Here is an 18,271-nt window from a genome sequence, read left to right on the forward strand (position 1 = left end):
TGCGAGGTCCGGCCGCCCACACCCTCCCGTGCCCTCTGAGGGTGAGCCTGCAGTGTCACCTGTCTCTGGTTTTTTGATTTGTTTAATTATAGATGAGTTTTCTGCATAATTTATTCCAAAAGCCTGGATTATACTGTACAATTAAATCACATTCTGATCAACAGCTTCACGTATAAAATTAACAACTGGCAACAGTTTAATCTATGCTGCTGCATCTGTACGTACGCTCTTCCCCCCATTTCTCTCTGCCTTGCTCCCTCCTTTTCTTCCCCTCCCCCTTTCCTCTCTTCCTCCTCTTGTGCTGTCTTTTCCTACCCCCATCCTCCTAGCCTTGTCCCTCTCTCCCCTGGGGGGGGGGCTTTGCAGCTGGCAGCCCCCACCTCAGTGCTCTGTAGTTTGAACTGGGGCCTCCCCAGCCTTCTAGCTGGGGTCTCGATGGTTCTATCCGCTAAAGGGGGTCCTCCGCCCCAGCTCCTCGCCCACATACAGATGACTTTGCTCCCTTGCTGATGGTCACACCCCTCTTCCCCCACATACTCCTCTTGGTCTGAACATGCCCTAGAGACTAAGGCCTGGCATCCCATGGCAGGTGGTGTCGGTTTCTTCCCACTGGGCTGCCCTCAGCCTGCTGGTCTTGGGACACATGGCACTTTTACCCTGTGCCCGCTCCCAATCTCTCTCAGCTGGGGGGGAAGGGGGGAAAGAGGGACAAGGGGCTGGATGGGGTGAGCTTCAAACCCTCAGGGGACTGCCCAGTAAGGTTGCTGTGTGAATTTATTTGGCCTTACTCAGCCACTCATTAGTACCCCTGTTCACAGAAGCTGAGGGTCAGAGGGGGCAGAACTCTCTCAGATGACATGGCTGGCAGAAGTAGCCTTTCCTGGAGCCTCACAGTCTTAGAAGGGTGGGTCCATGGCTGATGGAGCCACGAGGACAGGTCCAGCTTCTCTCTAGACGCTATAGCCCTGCACCCGTCTTGGCAGTGGCCTCAGTTTTCTTGTTTGTGAAGTGGGGGTGCAGATCCTGGACCCTCCTAGGTTTGGGCACTTTGGAGGCCATGGTAGTGCTTGGCTCTGTCCCCAGCCTCCTGTGCCCCAGCAATCATTCTGGCTGCAGTCCCTGGCCGGACATGCCTCCTCCCAGATATTGTCTCTCCTCAGTCTTGTTAATTTGGCACTTAGAGCCCTTTGGAGATAAGCAGTGTCATCTCAATGAGGACCGTGGAACATCACAGGCATGCGGGGAGCCAGCAGGTGGGCCACCCTGTCTGACCAGGGACGCATTGGCAGAGCCAGGCACTTGGTCCCAGGCTGATGGGAGCCCAGGCAGGATTTGATCCATTGCATTTGACCCAGTGGGGACGTGGATCCTTCCAGAGCCCCCGTGCCCTTCTGCTGGGGTGAGGAGGACTGTGCCCAGCCAGGGTCAGTCTCAGCTTGGTGGGTGCTTTCTCTAGCCTCGGGGTAGGACGTGCATGGTTGACTTCTTGCCTCTTCAATCCCATGTATCTCCCCTTGGAGCCAGCACTGGGACACCAGCCAAACCCTGGAACCCACCAAGTCATGTCTCTGTGATGACGAAGTGAATGATCTGTCATGTTCTTTTAAACTACTGGGCATACGGTTTGCCTTCCTAATTGGGTTGGGTTTAGGTGAGTAATCAGAGTGACTTGTTTTCTCTGCATTGTGACGATGCGCAGTGCAGCTGGAGCCAGGGGTCTACCCATCAGGCCCAGCGTGCTGGACCAAAGGGGCTAGAGCCACCCCGAGACCCCAGGCGAGTGTGTGTCCTGATGTGTCACGAGTACGCCAGTCCCTGCAGCCCACAGCAGAGTCTGGAGCTGCTCAGCCTGCGGTAGGAGTATGCATACATGTGTGGGGGGCCAGGGAGAAGGAAAGGGAGAGGGAGAGGGAGTGTGCGTTTTGGGGAAGAATTGGACTTTATCCTGATTTGGCTCTTCTAAAAACTTTTTTAGTATTGAAATAGCCTTTTTTGATGAAATGATGGTGATTATAATAATAATAATGTGTTTTCTGAGCGAAATAAAAACTTGGCATCCATGCCTGTTCATCCAATTAATTTTCTTTTACTTATGTGTGAAATCCTAGAACCGAAGACCTATAGATACACTAGGAAAGAGGCGACCGCCTGGGACTGCATCAGCGCTGTGCTGGTAAATGTTTACAGTCGCTATCCAGGGGGAGAAACTGATTGGCAGCCTTTGCCGATTTATAAATATTCCCGCCATGGCCGGTTTCAAGCTCCCAAGGTGATGACACTGAATGCGGAGTTGGGAAGAGGTGCCCACTCTCGGCTCTTGCTGACTCCGGCACGCCCCGGGACCCAGTTCTGTGTTCACCACTTCCTGGGTGGGTGACCTTGGACAGGTCACTTAAAGCCTCTGTGCCTGTTTCCTCACCTGTAAATTCAGGATGATGGTTTGCTTCTTTGTGAGGACTGAAGCAAAAGAGCTGGTGACATGCTGGCACCACACCTTGTACATGATGGGTGCCCTTGTACATGTTAGTCCGGGGAAGGATTATGATTTGCATTCTGTCCCCTAGACCAGTGGATAGCTGAGGTCAGAGACAGGGCCAGGGCAGAGCTGATGGTTCCCCTTGGAGATCAGCTCCTTGGCCTCACCCGTTCATGTGCCACCTGCCTAGCTGGACACAGGACTGTGCAGTGGCCCATCTTAGCATTAACGCCTCAGACTCCGTCTTAGGAACACAGAACAGCCACCTGCCACACTATCCACCCACAGTCAGGGCCAAGCGCTCAGCACGTGGACAGGAGCCGGAGCGAGGCAGGCTCTCCGTTCTCTGTGGGCTTTACCCTCCCCGGCTGGTGGCCGAGGCCTGATTGCCTTTCGTTCCTGGCCTCCGTCCGGGCTCAGGGTTGGCTTTCCCCTGCAGTGGGGCGTGGGGGTGGACATCAGGCTGTGGCTCAACTAGCAACAAGCCGAAGCCAATAACTCTTTCTTTTGATGTTGATTTTTTTTTTTTTTCATCGTGGTCCTGACATTCAGCTTGGCAAATTGCAATTAGTGATCTGCCTGCCTCCTGCTCTGAGTTCCCATGCCAACAGACCCGGGCACACACAATGGCACGGGCCCATCCCCCCAGCCACAGGCCTGAGGAGGGATGTGGGGCAGGGCAAGCTCTTCTAACCCACAGAGCTAGAAGAGTCCTGGCCCCACGTGGTGCGAGGGAACGCAAGGAGGTAGCAGGCCTAGGGCAGTCGGGCCAGACACAGTCTCCCGGACCCTGTGGCTCCCAGGGAGCTCTCCAGCGGCTGGGGGGCTGGCACCACCCCACCCTACCTTGTGCTATGGGCTATGTTTGACCCCTGGAGTATTTAAATTGTTGTGGGAATTGTCCTGTGAGTCCCCCACGGAAAGGCCTCCTTGTGTGTCTGTGGGATGGGGAAGTTGAGAGGCCTTTTTCAGATGCGTTAGGACAGGGGGCTCTGGTCACAGCGGAAGCGCCTTTGGCAGCATGGACAATGTCTCTCTGGCCAGCCTGTTTACTCACCTGATTGGAACTGCTTGAAATGGGGGGCGTCACAGGTTAGAACTCGGGCCAGGCCTCTCCCCAGATGCAATCCCTGTTCATAGGTGCAGGCTGAGAATACAGGGCCACGTGACCACCTGTCCATCCTGCCCTCTCCAAAGCCTCCTGTGCAGCACCCCTGACCCGCCTGTTTACCCTACGAGGTAGCAGTGGTGCAGAGGAAATCTGCTCAGGCTGGCGGCTCAGGTGCAGACCTCATGGTGGCTTGCTGGGTCCCCAGAAAAGGGTAGGATGGTCTGAACTGTACCCGTGGTTAGATGGTTCATGGGGGGCATCCAGCAATGAGCCCAGATAAACATTTGTTTACTGGAGTGCTGGAAAGGCGAGGGCCATCTGAGCCAGAAGCTCTCCATGCCCACTGCTCAGAAGAGGCCAAGAGGGGCAGGACCCTGTGCTGAGTTGTGCAATGACTTTGTGGTGGCAGCAGCAACGCATGTCCCCTCCCCTTCCCCAGACCCCGCCCAGCCTGGGGCACTGGAGGCTCTGAGACCCAGCAGGCACCCCTGGCTCACTCGCGTCTTCCTCTTCCCCAGAGTCCCGAGTCCACAGTTCAGAGCAGCAGCATCAAGGGCTGGCTCTTCACGGTGAAAGCTCGTCTCCCTGCAGGCTTCTTGGAGCTGCTCGGCTCCCTCAGTGCACTTAAGCTGCAGGCCGCTGTCCTCCCTGGCTGTCCAACAGTACACGAAAAGAGCCTGGGCCTCGGGGTCTAGATTTCAAAGGACTCACAGGCGCACTCTGGTTCTGAAGGGGCGGCTGCCGCTGGGCACCCCTAGGTGGCCGGGCTCGGCTGTTTCTGCGCCACGCGGGCCTCCTGACATCTCTCTCCTCTCACGCAGGATGCAGCACTGGGCCCGGCGCCTCGAGCAGGAGATTGACGGTGTGATGCGGATCTTTGGGGGCGTCCAGCAGCTCCAGGAGGTAAGCCTGCTGCTCCTGGCTTTCCCTTCAGGGACCCTCTCCCAAGTGGGAATGGGGGACAGGCTTCAGAAATAAGACGTGAGGAAGGTTTGGCGGGCGTTGTTGAGGACCTGGCGTGGTGGGACACAGCTGGACCACTGGGGCATGTGGTGACGTAACTAGAAAAACAGAGTCTCCTTCGGGTCTCGGCCCCCTCTTCCCGAGATGACTAGAGAAGTGGCACCAGGCAAGTCTGGTGTCGGGCTTTGCAGGTTTTCAGGTGAATGAGGTCTGTGTTTCAGGCAGTGTCTGGGGCAGGAGTGCAAACCCTAGAAGGTCCAGCAGATGCAGCTGTACGCACAAGCCAGAGGGTCTGTACACGCAGGGAGTGGTGATCAGGCCACACGACCCCGGGGAGCAGAGGTACCCACTCAAGGCGCTGTCCCACGAGACAAGATGAGTTGAAAGCCGGTGCTTGGCGAGATGAGGGATCAAGGAGCGGGAGGGGTGATTGATTAGACAGGAGCGACCACATTCATCCTGGGAGATTATGTTAATGTTTGAAATAGTGATGTGAAGAGTAAGCCATCCGTCAACCCCCAGAAGGCTGCAAAATGTGTCGCTGTCAGGCTCCTGAGCCGTCGCTCTTTATGTGAAAGCGCAAAGCCTTGAGAGCTCTTCTCTGGGAGGGGCTGGGGTAGCACTCCCAAGTTGGCTCGGACTTCCTGTACTTCCAGGAGCTCGTTCCTGGGGCCTGGCACCGGGAAGTATGACCAGGGGATTGGCGGGCATTTCCTGCCAGTGGTTGTCCTGGGAATAGCAGAGTACATGGAGTTACTGTCAGGGAATCCAGGCCCAGGGCCCCGTGATGAGATAGATACTCCACTGTGTTCCCGTCGTCCTCCTCGGTCAGGGCCAGGATCAGTAGATATAAATTCTGTGGGGCAGCTACCATGGGGTGTGGTCGTTGGTCCGTTCCCCACGCTTAGCTTACAGCGGGTGCCCAGGAAATGGTGGTAGCAATAAGTGGGCTGTGGATGTGGGACCTCTGGCACAGGATTGGGCTGATCAGGGGTATTTACCGAGATGGTGACCTGGCAGAAAGAGGGAAACCAGGTCTGAAGGTCGAAGCCACCCACTTGCTGGGTGTCCTCCCCCTGGTGGCCCAGCCTCTCTGAACCTCCCTTCCCTGGTTGGTTGTTGGGCTTGAATTGCAGTAACCCCATCCCACTCTCTTCCTGTGAACTCTCAGTGACTCAGCCGAGCTCGGAGGCCAGCAGAGCTTTCCGGAGAAAGCGCTGTAGGACAAGCTGTTGCAAAACAGAAGTCAATTTATGCTCAGGAAGAGCACCCAACACTAACTAGGTTCTAAGTGGGCACTGTCAAGTGCAGCCATGTAGGTTCCTGAAGAAAGGGGAGTTCCCTGGAGTGTGTATCACGTGCCTTTCCAAGTTTCATATCGAGGCATAAGATGTACCCCACGTAAGGAGTTAACCGTGCACCTCCAGTCAAGAATCTTCCATGCTTTGAATCCACACCTCAAGGACATTGTTCGTTTATAGTCACGGGCAGCTCAGACCCGGAAAGTTTGCCAATGAGAAAATAGTGTACACATTTCATGCCTGAGATTCAGCTCTGAGTGAATCACTGAGCTTCCTGGATGGTGATGCCCATTGATGGAATCCCTGCCCAACATACCCACTGTGTGTTTGTGGGCAAGTCCTGGAGCCTCTCTGATCCTCATTCTTGGTCCATGACGTGGCTGGGAGGTCTGGCTGGAGGAGGAGGTGGTGAGAATGGCAGTGGACAGACTGACACAGATACACCCCTTTTCTAGCTGTCAAATTTGTATTTCCCTCAGTGATCATTTTCACTCCTAGGATGTGTTGTTCCCTTCCTTTCTGATGGCAGTTGAGCGAGTCCAGACACTTTCATCAATGAGCACGTCTTTCTCCACCCCCACCTACCCAGCGGTCACCAAAGTCAGGAAGCTGACTGTGGCAGAGCTGGGACCTGGAGCTCCTGACTCCTGTTCCAGGGGGTTCCTCTGGCTATGCCTCCCCATCTCAGAAGGGTGGGCAGGATGAGCCTGGGGAAGTGGGGAGCTGGGCTGGAGCGGGGCCATGCTTGGTGTGGCAGTGGCCAGCCTGGCAGGCAGGCAGAGAAGTGCTGACCTGGCATTCCCAGCTCCTCCTGGCATCCCTCTGCCTGCCACCGGCTGCCAGCTCTCCAGCGGCCCTCTGTCCTGCTCCAGTTTTTTCTCACCTGCTTCCTCAGCCTCTTACTTCCCACTGACAGCTCTGGGGCTGCGTCTCGGCACAAGGCACTCTGGTGAGGTGGGTGCCAGGGGAGCAGCTAGAGAGTTCTAGAGGAAAAGGACAACCCTGGGGGAGCCAGGAAGAAACCAACCTGTCTGCTCCCCACCCCCCACAACCCACCCTCTATCCTGTCTGAGCCACCATGGCTCTCCTTCAAATGCATATGAGAGGGCTGTGTGCCCAGCCCATGGCTGGCTCGGACGGGTCAGGAGGATGCTTGCAGCAGTGCCCTGAGCCAGCTGCAGATGCTCCCTGGACCCTGGCACCAGCTCTCCCATTGGGGCCGCCCCTCCCAGGCCTTCCTGAGCTGATTCTGAGCTGCCCCACCACCTTGCAGCTGGGGTGATTCTGGCATCTGGGCCCCCTCGGCCTTCTTTCCCTACGTGGCTGCCCTCTCCGCCTGTCCCAGTCCTAGAGGCTGCCCCACCCCCGGAAGCTGGGAGCCACAGAGCTGGCAGCTGTAAGAGTTCAGAAACTGCAGACAGTGGCATTTGCGAGCATTTTCCTTGCCTTGGCACTTTCCTCCTCCCGACTCACCACAACCCCATGGGGCATGGCTGGGTGCAGACTGTGGCCCATTTATAGGTTGGAAACCATGACATACCTCGGGGGGCGGTATATGGGCCATGTTGAAGACCCCATCACGTTTCCTCATCTAAGCCCAGGACCAGCATATAGTAGGAGCCCCCACTGTGGTGCTCAGGTGCCATTCCCACCCCCATGCTTAGCCAGACACTCCTGAGCCGTGTTCGCCTGGGTAACCCAGCCTGCCTTCCCCTCCAGCCCTGGCCTACTCCTGCCATGAACAGGTCACAAACGTGAGGAGCCTGCTGCAGTCTGCCCTGTCCAGAGCCCCTGGACGCTGAGGGAGGTCTCCTAAGCCCTTGTCTACCCTCCCCCATTGGTACCATATTGTCCCCATCCTGGGGGGGGAGCAGAGAGCATATGCTTGGGCTCTGAGCTCATTTACATAATGAGCCTGATCAGGATGAATAATTCATCAGGTGCCTGGGGGTGCACATGGGAGGATGTGGAGACGGCAGTCTCCCCACTCTGAAGCCCAGGTCAGTCTGATGGGTGCAGCCAGGGACCTACCACGTTCTGACTGGGTGTTCAGGGTAGAAGGGAACCAACTCTGTAGACCTGTGGGGACAAAGCAGGAGAGTATAGTCAGGTGTGAGGAAGAAGCAGTGCGTGTCGGTACACCAGCCCTGACATGGCTTCCAGGCCTGCGGGAGACACCTTCCTTGGAGGGTCTCTACGGAAGGAAGTGACAAGATTCTGTCGGTGATGGGGGTCGGAGATGAGGGAAAGCTGCCTGGCCAGAGCTGGGATGGGAACAGAGACATGGGATGGCCATATCTGGGGACCATAGGCCACCTCTGGGAAGACTCAAGCCAAGTCGGGACCTAGAAGGGTCTTTCTTAGTCCACATCAACATGCCGGTCAAGGCAGAAATGGTTTAGAGCCCAGCCGACATCCCTGGCCACCAGGAGGGCCCTAGACCAGCTTCTGGTTACTCCCACGGTCCTGTCATAGAAATGGGGAAACCAAGGTCCTGGCCATCGGTCTCCATCAGCCATAGCAGCCTGGAGCCACGACAGGCCAGTCCTGAATAGTGGTGGTGCTGTAGGCAGAAGTGTAGGCCTGGGGCCTGCCTGTGCTTCTCTGGACAGTCCTGGTGATTCAGACTGGAGGCATCCGTGAATCCCTTCCTTTGGGTGGCCAAGAAGGGTGCTTCTGAGCCTGTGATGACGCCGCTCCACAGTCCCAGCCGGTGTCGTCGGCGCCTGGCCGTCCCCACATCCTGTCTGCTTGGTGCTCCCTGGGCATGTGTAATTAATATTTGCGGAGCGCCACATCTGGAACTGGCTCCTGGCAAGGACCAAAGTCTGGCCACATCGAGGGCCCCTTTCCTGATGGTCTCAGGAAAGCCGGGACAGGGCTTCTGTGTAGGTGCCTTTGAGATCAGCCTCTCCCTGTCCCCCCACCCCTCCACCCCTACTGGTACCACCAACTCCTGAAACACATGCGCACTCACACACTGGCTCCGGGGGTGCTGGCTGAAGCTGTGGTTGGCCCCCTTTGGGGAAGGGTCCTCTCCGGGCGTCTCGGCCTCTCAGGTGGGGTTAGCAGGGTCAAAGAGTGCCAGAGAAGCTCTGAACCCTAGCGGGGCTGGGGCAGAAGAGCAGGAAGGAAGCAGGGGTGTGGGAGATGCCAGGGACAGAAGCAGCCCTTGGGGGGCCAGGAAAAGGAAGCTCAAGTGGAGAGTGACCCCCAGACCCCACAGGTGGCCCATTCTATCAGCACTGTGCTTCACATGCACCCCAAGAGACAGGCCTGCAGCTCCTTGGCCAGGCAGAACCCCTCACACAGGCCCAGTGTGACTATCCCAGCTGATGTGCTCAGGGGCAGGTGAGGAGGGGTGCTGGGGGAGCCCCCCACACCCATCACAGCCCCCCCCAAGGCTCTCGGAAGCCTCAGAACCACCGTCCTAGGGGTTCTGTGCTTGCTCCTGGTACAGCCCCCACCCCGCCTCAGCCACCTCCCAGTGAAGCCCAGCAACGTCCTCCTCATGGGGATGTGGGATGCGTGGGGGTGCGGGGGTGGGGGGGCACGGGGTGCGGGTGTGAAATATGCTGCTGGGTAGGGATTGCTGCCGTTCGCCTCCTTAAAAACCCACATATATTATTCTTTAATGGAAAGTTAATTGTCTTATTATTCCCTCCATATGGTCCTCTTGCTCAGCACCCAGCGGGGATGCATGGGGCTGAGGGGGGTGCTCCTGAGAGGGCGTCTGAAACGTGGTGAGGCCGCCACTTGTGCATAATTGGATACACACAGGCAGATACATGGGAGCCTGGCCAAAGGCCTGCCAGGACCCCTTTCTGTCCCCCCCAGCCCAGCCTGCTCCCCACCTCTTTCTATCCCAGGCCCTGCCCTGGGGTGGTCTCTTCTGGCGACGTCCCCTCCACCGCCCCCACACACATACACTGCAAGGTCTGGGAACACTCTCTCCTGAGCACTGTGTGGGGAGACAGGATGGTTGTCACCCTCCTGCTTGCCGCCTCCCCACACACGCTCCCTCGTCGCCTGCAGGAGAAAATTCCATTTTTGAGAAGCTTTTCAAAAGCTGTTTCATCTGTGGCAGGAGCTCCTGCCAGAGGGCCAGCTGACTAGCTTGGGTCTCCTGCACACCCCCACCAGAGCGGGGGTGCAGGGAGGTCAGGGTGGGGGGAGGGCTGCCCTAAGACACCTGGCCTTGGGGCTCTGGCTCATGTGGGCCTGCCTTCCATGGGCACCAGCCGCCTGGAGCCTCCCCACCCCGACGGGCTGGGCCAGTACCTGGGCTCTTCTCAGCCCCTGTCCCCTCCCAGGCTCTTCTTTTTGCTCCCCAGAATGTGAGGATCGTAGGTGAGAACAGCCTCGCAGCAGGTGGGTGATGCAGTGACAGGAAGGTCCCCAGAGGGGCATAAGTGGGTGGCTACATCCATGCTCCTGGAGTCTGGCAGAGGAGGCCCCTGGGGTCCTGGGATAGGCTTGGCCAGGAGGTGCTGCCCAGGTTTCTGTGGAGGTGGTGGGAGGTGACAGGGGCACCTCTAGGTGGGAGCAGCAGACCCATGGCTGGTGGCAACAGGCATAGGAGAAGGGCCACCAGCTTCCACCTTGTGCCAAGAGGTCACAGTGGGGCCATGATCAAGGTCAGCTCCCACAGGATAGGAAACAAACAACTCAGAGAAGGAGACAAACACTGTACCTTCCGAAGGTGGGACCTGCCTGAGGTCCCACAGCTGGTAAGTGGCAGAACTGGAATCTGAACCTGGAGCCTGTGCCAGGGGCAGCAACTGAACGGTGGGTGGTGGTTGAAAGAGTGAAGTGGGCAGGAATGGCAGGGCTGGGTTTTCACACATTGGGGGGCCTGGGGCGTGTTGTCCTGCCTCTCTGAGCTTTAGTTCCCCTGCCTGTGAAATGGGGATCTGAACACCCCTGTGCTCGTGGGAGATGTGAGGGTCTCAAGAGAGCGGGGGCACAGAAAGGCTGCAGACAGAGTCCTGCAGGTGTGGGGGTGCCTTTGTGCCTCCCCCCACTATCAATTGCCTGTTCTTGTCTCAGCCCAGGAGCTCTTCCCTGCTGCCTTAGTCCATTTAGAACAGGACACCACAGATGGGTGGCTTATAAACAACAGAGACGTATTTCTTTTGGTTCTGGAGTCTGGGAGGTCCAGGCATAACAGGTGTGGTGTCTGGTGAAGGCCCACTTTCTGGCTCATAGACGGCCGTCTTCTCTGTGTCCTCACATGATGGAAGGGCAACGATCTCTCTGGGGTGTCCTTTATTAGGGCACTGATCCCATTCATGAGGGCTGTGCCCTTCTGATCTCATCACCTCCCAAAGAGACCACCGCCAAATACCATCACATTGCTGATTAGGTTTCTATACATGAATTTAGGGGAACACAACAAACATTCAGTCTGTAGCACCACTGGACCATGACATTTTTGGGGGACCTTACTAGGAGAAGCACCAAGGCCACCAGGGCTTAAATAAACAGGGTCTATGGGCCATTGAAGGGTGGGTGGCTTCTTGGGCCAGGAACCCAGGGAGCCAGCTACAGAGACACCCCTGGGGAAGAGGTGGGTGCAGGTGAAAGGAAGGGCCCCTATACCCCAGAAGAGGCCTGTGAGTCTGTTTCTCAAATCCGTCAACTGGTTGGCAGCTTGTCTCCCAGGGCCCGTGGGCTCAGGAGGGCCTGGGGCTTGGCTGGCACTGGAGTATAGGTAGTGGGAAGCTACCAACCTCTGGGTGGGCCCCAGGTGTTAGCACTGGGAATTGGAGGTTAATTGGATGGGTCGGAAAATGAAGTGACAGAATCCAGGGCTAAGCATCAGGAGCTCTTGAGGGGGGCAGCCCCAGGGATCTCTGACTGGGTTCCCTCAGTTTAAGGAAGAGTCTCAGAAGCATGATTAGAACCTGGCCTGCAGACAGACAGCGCCACTCTCTTTGGAAGTTTCTATTGCGAGCCCAGGGCTTTACTGCAGGCCCCTTCCCTGAAGTGGAGGCCCTCACCCCTTCCATCGCAGGAATCTGGATGTTTGTCAGACTTTCCTAAGGCAAGACCCCCCACACACACATGCACACATGTACATGTGGTGGAGTGTTTTGATGAACAGCCTGACTTCTCCTCGGGGGTCCCCAGAGAGGCTGGCCTTGCACCAGGACAGCTGAGGGTCCACTCCGATGTGGACCCAGCACTTACCGATGGTTCTCCCCCCGACCCACCCACCCCCCAACCCCTGCATCCTCCTCTGGAGAGTGATGGGGCTGCAGAGCCAAGCGCTGGTCTGGATGATCAAGGGTAGGAGATGGGGGTGGGGGGCGGGTGGGGTAGAGGACCCATTGGGTTTCCATGCTGGGCCCCCAGGGATGGCTGACCCGATCTGCATTCCTCCCTCCTCTTCTACCCCCATCCTTCGCTGGAGCGGTGGCAGCCATGGGGACACTTGCCTGAGATTCGTGGAGCCCCTAGCATTTGGCAGAGGCAGAGAAGTAATTGGTTCTGACAACAAACCGCAGCCGGCCCCAGGGGCAGCATGAGCACCATTTACCACGACCAGGCAGGAGACGGAGGCTCAGCCTGGCTCCCTCCACCCTCTGAGTATAGCCCCCTCTTCTTGTGTGCAGAGATCTAGTGTTTAGGGGAGGTTTATCGAGCCCCAGACCTCCCACTTTCCCATACCTCTCTCAGCCCTGGGACCTGGTGCCCCTGCTCAGGGCTGGCCGGCTCCTTGTACAGGGGAAACTGAGGCAGGGAGTACATCCTGGGTGGACTCCTCAGGCCCCCTCCTTGCCTGTCCTTGGTTCTCATGAACCAGGGAACCATGTGACCGCCTTGGCCTCAGGATGCAGGTTGGGGGTTGGGCCCCCGCCCGAGAGGATTGGCAGTCCACACGTCCTCTCTGCACACTGTGTGCCGGCAGCGTGCTATGTGCGCTGTGTCCACCAGCCTGGCGTGGAGTAGGTGCTCAGCTAGTCCCTGTTCATTGGATGGCTAAGTGTCTGAGGACCAAGGGGAGAGAGCAGGGCTCTGACTGTGTCTCAAGGGACCTTGGGAGCCATCCAGCCCCACATGGGGAAGCAGACCCAGTGCATCACGGTAGAGCTTTGGTGTCAGAGAGCCTGGTGTCAGGTCAGCGTGCATGGGGTCTGCCAGGCTCGGCCCCACGTAGAGGGTGAATGACTGCTCTTTGTGAGGGAATAGAGGGGGTGGGACCACGGAGAAGGGCTCAGGCAAAGAGCCGGCTGTACGGTGTGCTGGCACCCAGATGTCAGGCTGGGACAAGAGAGGCTGGGCCCTTCCTGGGGTGACTCGATGGCCTGGCCAAAGTGTGCGGCCTGGGCATGCAAGCGGCGAGCCTTTGGGCCTCCCAGCTGTCCATGCGCCCTCCCCAACCCCACTGGACTTCTGAGCTGCTTCTTCCTAATGCTCTTGCCACTCTCCTCACTTACCCCCATCCCCTCCACACCTCTACCCGGTTTGAAACCCAGCTCACAGCTTCCTCCCCCAGGAGGCCCTCCAGGTCAGTGCTGAGGCCAGTGGTGTCCGAGCTCCCCACCCTCTCCTGCCTTTGTACCCTTCGAGTCCACATAGAAGGCAGGAGCTGCCAGGAGCCTTTGGTGGGCTCAGTCCAGTCTCCCCATCCTACAGGGTAGGGAGACCATGACCAGAAGGGCAGGGTCACTCAGGGGCTCCCGAGAGCCCACCTGAACACGGGCAGTCAGGCCCAGAAGGCAGCTGGCACCTGCTGATTCTGCATCCCGTGACTCCCTGGGAGACACAGTACTGACCTGCAGAGGCTGTGTGAGGTGGAGTGTAGCCAACCACGTGTAGAAGAGAGGACAGAAGTGTGATGCTGCACGTGGGACTGTGGGCATGTGTGTGCATGTGAAAGGGAACATGTGAACCTGTGTGTGTGTGTGCAAATGGGGGCATGAACAGGTGAGCATTTGTGGGTCTATAACAGGGGGTGACGGAGCCTGCATGGGGGCGGCATGTGGGGGTGTGACCAGGCCTGCATGTGTGTGCAAGCGTGTGACCGCAGGCATGTGTGCTTTGGGGCTGTGACCAGGCAAGCGTGTCCATGCGTGTGTGTACTGAGTGCACCGCTCGCTGTGCTCCGTGCGCAGGTGTGAGCAGGCACGCTTGCGGGCCAGGGTGGGACTGCTGACAGCTCTATCACCAGAGCAGGCGAGAACTACTTACCTGATTCATTAGTGAGGCTGAGAAATCACAGTTGTGGGTGAGGAGCTCTCATTCGCACACACAAATACACACACACCGTGTCCCCGTGCGTGGTAAACGTGCCCTCTAGTCGCTCTGCCTGATCTGTGCTCACTGGCCCTGCAGGGGGACAAGGCGCTGGCAGGTTGTGGATCCTGTTCTCACAGCCTGTGTGTCTGTGCCCCGCAGTGGGCGCTGGACCAAGCGACCCCCCTGTGGAGAGCGCAGGTCTGATGCAGGCCGTCCTTGCCATCCCCAATCCAGTGCTCACAGGAGCCACCGGGACATAGTCCCCATTTCACAGATGAGAGAGCTTTGACTGGTAAGGGGCATCAGGCAGGAGCCCCTTTCCAGGTCCCGGGGCTCCTGGTGAGAGGGAGCAGCCCTTCCTTGCCTGGGCTGGGAACACTTTGGGTGCCTGCAGACTTAGATCAGAGCTGGAGTCCGTGGGGTGCTTCCTCCAGTGCAGGGCAAGCCACTGGCACCTACAACCCCCAGGTGCCTTGCCATCCACCAGCTTCCTCCACAGCTCCCTACATGCAGACCCGGGGCCTGATACCCCAGAAGCCTGCTGGACGCCGCTCGTCTCCTGTCCCTAGAAAGTGACAGCCCCCGTGTTCCCTGTTCTGTTTCCTGTGTGAGCACAGCTCCTGGGGCTCCAGTGGCATTTGTGGGGCTTGCCCAGAAGCCCAGGGTCTCACAGACAGGCCTGCTGTCCCCTCCTGCGCCCCTCACAGGTCCCTGGGGCCTGCCACTCCTTGCGTCCTCGTGAAGGGAGACCCTGAAGCTGGGTCAAGTGGCAGCCACTTGTCTCTTGATCAGGTGTTGACAGAGGAGCCTTCATTATGCTCCATCTACAGGCGCGGAATAAATTGGTGTGCAGTGAATTTATTCTTTTTAAAGAGGGACTTTCACACTGGGGAAAACTTTTAAAAAGAACATTTATATAAAAAGCAATTACCGTGCCAGTAATTTTTATGTATTCTCCCCCTTCCATTGCTGCCTTTGTGTTTGAACGTGACCGCCTCCTGGGCAGCTGCAGCCTGGCGCCCCTGCCTCCCAACTATAGCTTCCCGCCTATCAGAGCACCTCCTCCACCGGGAAGGCTCTGGGTACAGGGCCCGAGCCCAGCAGGGGTGCGGGCTTCAGGAGCATGGCTGGGTGGATTTATGTTCAAAACTCGGGTGCTTTGGAATTTCCTCCCGTGTGGGTCTCTGTCCCAAGGTTACTCCCTTTCCAGGGCTGGCACAGCCCTTCTGGGCCCCTTTTGGCAGCAGCCATGCACTTAAGGCACCTGCTTCCCAGAAGCCTGCGGGCCCCCATTCCGTGAGGGGGAGGTGGTGGTGTGGGAGCAGGTATTTTCCCTCCCGAGGAGGCACTAACGGGCACCCTGCTTCCCCAGCCATTATTGCTCTCACACTCGATGCATTATGTAAATTGTCTCTGTTGCTAAGTGGTAGAGCTGCTCAGGGGGAACGGAGGTCTGGAGCCTCCTGGGGGGGAGGCAGGAGACTGGCCCTGGAAACCCACTGCTCTGCATCCAAGAGGGTCTTGAAGCCCCCAGCTCAGACTAGGACCCCCAGGGTTTGCACACTGTCTCTGCCTCAAACCACAGCACTGTGAGAATAGTGGCTGCCCCCCACAGCAGACTGGGGGCTCCCAGGAGGCAGGGTGAACTTCCTCATTGGGCAGGGCTGTCAGATTGGGCCTTTGCCTCCCACCTCAGACTGGCTCCGAGGGTAGGACTCATGCCCTTCTGCTGCCTACTCACCCACAGAGCCTCCTTAGAAACCCTTGGCAGAGCTGGAAAAGGTCATGTCCACCCATGGAGCTGGGTGACCCACTGCCCGCCCCTTGGGGCCCCTGAGGCTCCTTCTGCAGTAAGCACCCAGGGAACTCATGATATAGAAGGATGAATTTTGGAGCAGAACCACCCTGGTGCAACACGCAAGTTCTTGGGTCCCTAGGGGTCTGGGGTCTCCATGAGGCACGTAGGGGCACGAAGGGTCCTGAGCCTGGGTGAGGCCTGGGTTTGGAGGGGCCTCTCCTGGGGTGTTTGCCTGGCTTTCCGTCTTCCCTTTGGAGAAACGAGACCTGCTGGGGGACACAAGACCCGCCAGGGGAGCCCAGCCCGCCCAGGGGCTCTGGGTCCAAGGTCTCATTCTCTGAGGACATTTGCAGCCCACCCAGCCTCACTTCTCAGGCAGTCCCTTCCTTCCCTTTCCTTCCCCAGGTGTGGCTGCCTGTGGGTCTGGGTGAGATGGGCCACCTGACCCCGGCACAGGTTTTAACAGACATTGGTGATTGGTGCAAAGGTAGTTCTTCTGTGGCTGCACAGACACTTCAAGCTTCTTCCTCCCCACCCCACCCCCCCGGCACTGTCCCCACTGCCCCCAGGATGAGTGGTCATCAGCTTGCTTTCTGATTACTCCCAGCATTTGGGACATGTACGCGTGGGAGTGAGGCGTCACCAGTACCAAGTTGATGTTTCCGTCTAAGGAGCGTGGTCTGGGAACTCCGTACTCAGCTGATCAGGGGTGGAAATCTCAACCCGTTTTCATTTGCGGAAGAGTAGACAGAGGTGATGGTGATCCCAGTAGAGCATAAAGTCAACTGCAGCCCTTTGGGGGGCCCTGCTTCAAAGCGAGAGGCTGAATCAAAGCTGTCATTCCCCTGAGCCCGACTCTTCTGTCTACATTTTTCTCTCTCCTTTCTTCTTTCCTCCCCACCCCCTTTTCGCCTTTTCTGATTTTTTTCTTACATTTCTAGATGGATTTTTAATGTTAGGGTTTTAAAACCAGCATCACATATGTACATAGTGTAATGTCATAGTTTCCCAAGCACAGAAGCCCCCTCCCTTCCATTTCCAGCTCCCCAGAGGCTGTCACTTTCTCAGCTCAGAACTCCGTATCTCTAAACGACATACTTACGTTTACTTCGTGATTGTTCAGTCTTCGGCATATCCATGGACGTCCGCTGGAGGAGAGGAGGGCTTAGCTCTCCCCGCCCCCCCTGCAGTCCCACCCCTTGCCCGGTGTCATCACACTGTGATCTGATCAGCTCAGGACTCCGTGGTGACATCGTCCTGACTGGGGCTGATGCTAAACAGAACTGTAACCCATAGTACACACTTCTGAGTACAAGTTTTACACTTTGTACTTGCAGGGAACAACTGTCTTGGTGTTAGTTCCTTCGCTTAGTTTCCTGTGAACTTTTCCTAATTCTGCACCAAACTCCCTACCCTCCTGTACGTGTCTCATACATGCAGACTCATCCGGGGTTCTGTCAAATTTGTCGTCCAGGAAAGTCTTGCCTGGAGCCTCCTTGTTTACTGCTGTGAAGACAGCCCGCCCTCCCAGCCTGTGGCTCAGACGTGTGCCGGGGTGGCCCTCCCCTGTCTTCTGGGCCGGAGTCCTCTCTTTCCTGGGTACCGTGGCCTCTTCCTCAGTTTCTGGTTTCCTTCTTCATTTTGGTAGAGAACGTTTAAAATTGGCTTCCTGAGAAGAGGTACAGGGGAGCCAGACCTCTGAAGCTTCCATGTCTCAGAAAGCCTGCCCTCCCCCCAACACTTGGCAGAGATTCCAGGTGGGTGTGGAAGTCCAGGGTGGAAACCATTTGCCTCAGCATTTCGAAGGCAGCACTCCGTTCCTTCCAGCTTCCTGAGTCACTGTGAAGAGTCATTCGCTTTCCCGATCCATTGTACATGACCTGATTTTTACCTCTAGAAACCTGTGCATTTTCTCCCAGTGCCCAGTGCTCAGAAATCCCACACTGATGTACCTTAGTTGATTTTCATTCCTTACCACCCAGTGGACACTCAAACCTTCAGTTCTGGGAAGTTTTCTTGAATGATTTGACTGTTTCCCCCCTTCCCTTTTCTCTGCTCTATTTCCAGAGACTATACCTCAGACCCTTTTTTTCCTCTCTTTTTTCTCTCCAATTTTCCATCTCTGTGTCTTTGAAACAGGAGGTTTCTCAATTTTATTTCCCAGCCTTTCTATCAAGTGTTACATTTTGTTACTATATTTTTAATATCCAGGATCTCTTTTGGGTCCTTTTTAAAAAGGACCTTTTTAACATCTTGCTCTTGTTTCATTGTTGCCATGATGTCTGTAAGCTCTCTGAGGAGTGCATTATAGCTTAAAAAACACACACTTTATTTTGAAATGATTTTAGACTTAGAAAGGTTGCCAGAATCATACAGAA

General features: G+C 56.8%; 1 protein-coding gene across 9 annotated transcripts in view; it reads left to right on the forward strand.

Annotated features, from left to right (window-relative positions):
* The window catches only part of CACNA2D2 (calcium voltage-gated channel auxiliary subunit alpha2delta 2), a 134,099-nt gene that overhangs the window by 21,255 nt on the left and 94,573 nt on the right, over positions 1-18,271 (forward strand). For all 9 annotated transcript variants that reach the window (XM_074312283.1, XM_074312279.1, XM_074312275.1 and 6 more), the window contains exon 2: positions 4,409-4,490. In XM_074312283.1, the coding sequence (XP_074168384.1) occupies positions 4,409-4,490 (82 nt within the window). The remainder of the gene's footprint in view (positions 1-4,408; positions 4,491-18,271) is intronic.

The sequence above is a fragment of the Rhinolophus sinicus genome, linkage group LG10, assembly GCF_036562045.2.
Source record: "Rhinolophus sinicus isolate RSC01 linkage group LG10, ASM3656204v1, whole genome shotgun sequence".
In the NCBI taxonomy this organism is placed as follows: Eukaryota; Metazoa; Chordata; class Mammalia; order Chiroptera; family Rhinolophidae; genus Rhinolophus; species Rhinolophus sinicus.